The sequence below is a fragment of the Rhagoletis pomonella genome, unplaced genomic scaffold (assembly GCF_013731165.1).
Source record: "Rhagoletis pomonella isolate Grant_MI unplaced genomic scaffold, Rhpom_1.0 Rhpom_scaffold_00001, whole genome shotgun sequence".
In the NCBI taxonomy this organism is placed as follows: domain Eukaryota; kingdom Metazoa; phylum Arthropoda; class Insecta; order Diptera; family Tephritidae; genus Rhagoletis; species Rhagoletis pomonella.
The window spans coordinates 44,613,204-44,620,128 of record NW_023458555.1 but is presented as its reverse complement, the minus strand read 5'-3'; the positions used below and the strand labels follow the sequence as shown (position 1 = coordinate 44,620,128).

General features: G+C 35.7%; 1 protein-coding gene across 2 annotated transcripts in view; it reads left to right on the top strand.

Annotated features, from left to right (window-relative positions):
- Positions 1-6,637, top strand: part of LOC118744675 — a 33,055-nt gene extending 26,418 nt beyond the window's left edge. For both annotated transcript variants that reach the window (XM_036477862.1, XM_036477852.1), the window contains exons 8-11: positions 1,634-2,540; positions 2,615-2,693; positions 2,760-2,905; positions 3,903-6,637. In XM_036477862.1, the coding sequence (XP_036333755.1) occupies positions 1,634-2,540; positions 2,615-2,693; positions 2,760-2,905; positions 3,903-4,649 (1,879 nt within the window). In that variant the 3' untranslated portion in view covers positions 4,650-6,637. The remainder of the gene's footprint in view (positions 1-1,633; positions 2,541-2,614; positions 2,694-2,759; positions 2,906-3,902) is intronic.
- Positions 6,638-6,925: the final 288 nt, after the last annotated feature.

Here is a 6,925-nt window from a genome sequence, read left to right as displayed (position 1 = left end):
TACTTGTATGTTTGTATGTCGATGGCCGCCTACATCATTTCCCACATCTATATACATATATAAGACCAATTCCATACTCATGGAGAAAAATTTGCATGGAGAATGGCGTGTGGCACCTCCCATATAAACCGAACTTTTCATATTGCATATTTCTGGAAGTGTTCATGGTAGACTGTAAGCCTTTTTAAAACTCTTTAGTTTGACACCCACATGTCAACATTGCATTTACTTTATCAATTTAACTGAGTTACAATTTCCAAATAGGTGGCAGCCCCTCAAAAATATTTCCAACAGTTATCTTTCTCAAACCTTTTTAATTTGATACCCATATTGTAATATTTTATTTATTTTATCAATGTAATTTAGTTAAATTTTCAAACAGATGGCAACCCTCCTCAAACATATTTTCGGCAGTAAGCCTTCTTAAAACTCTTTAGTTTGACACCCACATGGCAATATTTATTTTTTTTTAACAATTTGACTGAGTTTAAATTTTCAAATAGGAGGCCACCCTCGTCAAAAATACTTCCAGCAGTTATCTTTCTTAAACCTCTTTAACTTAATACCCATATTGTAATAATTCATTGCTTTTAAATTAATTAAATTTTAAAATAGGTGGTAACCCACCAAATTTTTGCGATATCATTGGTTCTGGTATTATACCGAATAATAAAAAAAATATTATTCAAATCGGTTCAGCCGTTCTCGGGTTTTGATGACCGTGACATACGAACACAACATTTATATATATATATATAGATATACATATAAGAAGTCCAATGTGTGCTTTCGATTTTAATCTTTGACCACAACAAAAATTCCACATTGTATATTCGTGAATGAACTTTCAGTTTCTCGATTACTTTTACAATTCCTTTGAGTAATTGGAAAAACTAAAGTACTCTTGCAATTCCAGGTAATGGAATTGAAAAAAAATCAATTACATTTTCAATTCCTTTCAAAGGAATTGGAAAAAAAATTACATTACTAGCACGTAATTTATTCCAATTACAATATGAAATTCCTTGTAATGGAATTAAAGAAAAACCCAATTACATTTGAAATTACTTCAAGGAATTGAAAAAGTAATCGATTCCTTTGCTGTGGACTGAAGGAATTGATTCCTAATTACAATTCCTTGTAATCTGTAATTGGGAGTAATTTAATTCCTAAAGGAATCATTACGACCCAGCTCTGTACTGATACTACCTGTTCAATGTGCCTTGGTTTAATTGTATTTTTGGAATAAACAAAGCTCTTTTTCCTTCTGTCGGTAAATTGTTTTTTTTTTTTTTACAAATAATATAAATAAGCAATGGGAAATGGGGCAAAATTGGTTTTATTTCCAATTTTTATGCACCCCTGAAAATCCCGGGATCGGGAAAAGCCGAAAAATTAACATCTCTAGTACCTATTCAAGTGAATCGGGCTGTATGTACATACGAAAAAGATATAAAATCATAATAAACCTACCAAAGGCTAAGGAGAGTCCTCTTTTTGTTTTTGTTAGGTATACTATTTTAATTTGGGTTTTTTGATTTTAATTAATAAGCGGTATACTATTTTGATTTTGGTTTCCTGATTTTAATTAAAAATCACTTGGATTTAATTTATATCACATTTGAAATTTAAGATGGCGCGTTATTGATGAAGATCGTGGGCGTACTGTTATGTTATCGGATGAACCAATGGAGACTGCTTCGGCTTCAGGAGTCGCTAAATGTGATAGCGGTGAAGGAATGGACATTGATGGATGCGAGAATATGCTTGTAGAAAGTAAGACATCAAGTGATAGTAAATCTGGAAATTCAGTAGATGTAGTTAATGGGTTAGAAGTGGATATTAAAGCGGTAGAAGAGAAAACTTCAAAAGTAGTAAATGCAACAGAGGAATGTGGAAAACTGAATGTCTGTAATGGGAGTGAAACTGCCGATGGAGCAGACGCCTTGATTAAGAGCGGGGCGCCGATTGTTAGTACCACAAAAATCTCAGAACAAAGAAACAATAACTTTATAAAAAATGATTGTAATGCTTTGGTAAAAACTGAAAACAAGAACATAACAGTTCAAAATACGTCTACGGCAGTCGACTCTATATCGGACGAACCAGTGGTAAAGAAAGCGAAAACAGAGCATAATGACGATAACAAAATGTCAAGTGTAGACAAGGTTGAAGTCAAACCAGAAAATGTACGCAATTCGACATTTGCCGCATCAAAAATTCCTAAAACAGAAGCAACGGCTGCATTCAAACGGGCAAAGCGATTCAAGCGAGTTAGCACCATTCAAGAAGAGTCCTTCGACATCGATGCCGCTGCTGAAGCAGCAGAGCCGGAAGACATCACATATGATGCCATCATGTTGCGACATGAACGCGCACTGACTGAAGAGCGCCGCAAATTCCAAACGTATTTGAAGTTCCCATGGAGCACACGTTCGCGGGCTAATCGGCGCATCGACAGTCGCGCCGAGTCAAGTGGCGCCAATACGCCGGATCCTACTTCTCCGGCGCCACAAAGTTTAGGTGGTGGTGATCAGGAGGTAAATTTTTAAGCCCATTTATTTGAAGATAACATATACATATATTTAACTAATATTCAATTCTTGGTTTACAGAGCATTCCGTCGCCTCTGGCGCCATGTACACCTCTTAATCCATTGGATACGATTTCGGAAGCGGGCGAGAATGGTGCAAGTAAGTAAAATGGAGATAACTTTGCGAGAATAAACAGAATTTGAACATAATAATCTTCTGTCACAGGTAATCTTCCAGCAAACTCCATCATCAGCGCTGCAAATAATACCAATAGTAATGATTTGAGCAAACGTTTGGAACGTCGGCGCACAACGTCGACGAAAAGGGAGCGTGAACTGGAGCGACGAAGTTCCACACCAGACCCCAGAGAGGTACGGAATATTCTTCTTATTTGGCTCTATAACCGTTCGTCGGTTTGGGCCGAGACTAATTATATGAAATATTATGGGTCGAATATGGATAGCAGCGCAACCTCAGTTGAGTTGCCGATGGGCAACTCACTGAAATGAAAATGTATATATATCCTTATCATGAGTTTCATTTTCCCCAAACCGGCTCACTTTTCACTTTTGGTTTTCATGTACTATTTACTATGCGTGGAATTCAAATTTTTGGATGATTTTTTTTTTTGGTGAAACTCAGGATAAGGCAGTATGAATAGCATCTACACCCAGTAGATAATTTCAGGAGTTAAAAGCCCTTCCGAAAGGCATTCCTGAGAGTCAAGAGGACTTCCACTCTACATTCCTTTCTCCTTTTTCTTTTGTATGGAGTGGCACAAATTGAAGGGCTTTTTCTTTCGCTACTCATGGAAGGCCTTGCAGAAGGAGCTTTTGGAGGAGATCTGCTTCTTTAATTTATAACAATCATACATATTTGAATTATTTGCTTAACGTTTATATCAAATATGTGTTATTGCAACCTAAAATGTTTATTGTAATTCATTTGTAATGCTAAATAATATAAATTTATGCATTCACGTAAATTGTAAACGGATAAGCCCTCTAGAAGGGCATGCAAGGCATGCAAGGTGGCACTTTTTTCAGCCCTTCTTGGGTAGGCCTCTTAGAATGGCTTTACTTAAGAAGGTCTACTTAAATTATCTCCAAGGCTTGAGTTTAATGAAGCTGCAGAAGCAGTTGAAAAAAATAATAAAAAATTTAATCAAAAGTTTCGTAGCAACCACTAAAATTCGGTTGTGAATATAGCATCTCAGTTGCCAGCTTTCAGTTGCCAGTTGCCATTTGTAATACATTTTCAGACACTGGCAACTCCACTGAAGTTCGGTTGCAATTCGTAATTGACCAATTAATTAATTATTATCGGTACCATTCTTATGCTCTTTCTTTCACTACCATTAACATGCAGCTCGTGCCGCCCTATGAACCTTTGCAATTCCCACTTACCGATGAGGCGTTTGAAGGTTTGCTTAAAGCAATGCCCGTTGAATTTCATTGTTTGGATTTCGACGCCAAGTATTTAGAAGACTGTAACAACACTGGCGGTGCCGTCAGTGGTTCCAAATATTCCCGTCAACGCAGCAGCTGGCGCAGTGATGTGTCGGCTGTAAGCATCAGGCGTGGAAAGTTAGCCTCTACAACGCAAAACTGTGATGTAACAAGTAGTAGAAAACAGCGAATAAATAACAATGGTGGTAGTAGTGGCCGCAAAGGTATCAACGGTGGCCGAGGACGTCGACGAGGCAATAATGCCATTACTAAAACTAATGATGAATTGATGAATGGCGTGCATGCCGGTGACGAGGAAGAAGACGCCGAAGACGACGATGTCGATTTAATGATGCTATTGGCCGAGGAGGCCGATGATTACGACTACCCAAAGCATCATTTAGCGCCCGATGATGATCTCTTGGATAGCGGTTCAGGCAATGCGGGCGGGGGTGTTGCGTTGAATGGCAACGCACGTAACCGTATGATGGATATCGAGGACGAGTATGAAGCATATCTGGGCCGCCGACATCGGGACAGTGACGCGGAGACAACAGATAGTGATCCATTCGCCGACGACGATCCAAACGATCCAGAGTGGCGTGGCGAGAGTGAAGATCGAGGTGGCGGTGGCGGGGGTGAACGAAACCGGCGCACTGTGAGGTAGCGATAGCAAGTAAAACACTAGAATCTTACTAAAAACTATGGTTTAATGATTTTGCGTCCTAACGGGGGAGTATAAATCGTCAGAGATTGATGTAGCTTTGCTTTGAAATAAATTGCTGAAACTATGTTTTTCTACAGTTGATGATTTAAAAGAACCACTTAATGCTGCGTTGCATTAATACTTAGTGTGCGCGAATTGCTGCCGGTTTGTGGTAGAACCTTTGTTTTAAAAACAATAATTTCCCAGTTTCGGTTAAAATTTCTGTTGTATTAAAACACAGAAATAGTTAAGCTCTAATTGTAGAGGCAGTGATAGTACGGAAATAGTTGGAGTTGCAAATTTCAGAAAAAAGTGAGTAGAAATATTTTTGCGTTTTAACACAACTGAATGTGTAGCAAATCTACAAGTTTCCTTTTGTTGAATATTTTTGTGTGAAAGACAGCAAGCAGTCAGGCGTAATGCTCATACCGATAAATATGCAAATGTGGGTTTTCTTATTGTAATGACACTTTGTAATTCACATGAATATATATATATATCTAAATGGCAATTTCGCTGTGCGTTTAATTTACTTTAAATATATATATATATATATATAAAAGAGAAAAAACAGCAACAAAATATTTTCTTTAAAATTTTTCAACAAATACATATTATTTTTTTATCTAAATAAAATACAAGTAAAGAAAATTGGGAATGGAGAAGGGCAAAGCATAAACAATGTATGTCTATGTTCATTGTAAGAGATATTTGTTTCTTTAGCTGCGTTTATATTACATACTGCTTTAAGTTGTTTTTGTCGTCCTTTTTTGCGCACAACACAAAGGGTGGGTAGGGAGAGATTGTGTGCATTGTAAAAAGTATGCATAAGTTTATGCTTTTAATTTTTTTTTATCGGCAGATTAATTTTAGATTTCATATTGGAAAAAGCGATGAAAAGAAAAAACAAACAAAAAATACATACATACATTGTATTTAAATAATTATAGTTGTCATTAGAATATACATAGTAAACAAAAATTAAATGTTAACAACTAATTATACTTAATATTAAATTAAAAAATTATGCTTAAATTTAGTAATACAAAAAAACGATACAAATGTAAAGAGCCCTTACGCATAAACAAAGAAGCTGGGAAAAAATATTCTGTTTGAAATTGACTTGTAAAATCCAGCGAAAATTGGCTAACATTAATTTAAAGCTAAGAATTTACTGGCAATTAATTATGTTTGCGCCAGCTGATATTCATTCACCAAGACAGTCGATTAAAACTTTTTTTTGGGAGCGATCGGAATTAATGTATACAAATTGCGTTCTAAATTTTATGTATTTGATCAGATGTTTTAAAAAAAAAAGAATGAACTGTACATACCCATTTGAAGCCGATCTGTATACTCTGTAGGTATTGGGTTATTTTCGGACTGTACAAATACTGAATCAAATAAATGTTATGCTTGGATTATTAGAATTTAGTTGGCAGACAATTTAATGAAATGACTAATTAAATAAATACAAAAAGGAATAAATAAAATACAATATGAAAATTTATTTTGATGGAAATTTTCAAATCCATTATTTATACCGAATTTGATTGAACAATTATATAGCTATTGCCTTTCGAATAGGCGGCATACACGGTGCGTCTGCCTAGCGATTCGGTTTGAATATGTTAGTGAAAATGACTGACATGAGTCTGAATAACTGAACTGTGTGTAGTATAAAGTCGAATCAACACGTTCACAGATGACTCGTAAGTCTGACGCACCGTCTATAGCGCCTATAACAGCATAAATAGTAGTGTCATAAGCCATAAAAAAAAATAAAAACTCGAGAAAAATTGCTTTAAAGTTCTCATAGTAAAAATAGACACATTTTCTTCTAATGAGCTATCGGTAATTGTAATTTTTTTTTTTTGAAATTTTTACACAACATCGAAACATTTAGCTTGGAGAAGATTTGAAAACATTTCGAATTCTAATATGTTTCTCTACGGTAGAATGTTATAAGACGATTAGAAAAACTGTTGGGAATTATAGCATTCTTTACAAAAAGAGTACTTAGTTCTCGATATCGAGATAAAGGTTAGATATCTAATCGTATTCTCATCTGGATTTTTAAGTGGTTTCTAATTTCGAATGCTTTCTAATAATTCTTTGATCGAATTCTCACATACATATGTACATGGCCAATTCTCAATTAGTTCGAACTTTCGCGTGACTCGCCAGTTTTGAATCGGACACATATGTAATTTTCGCTGGTTACATAAGCTGTGTAG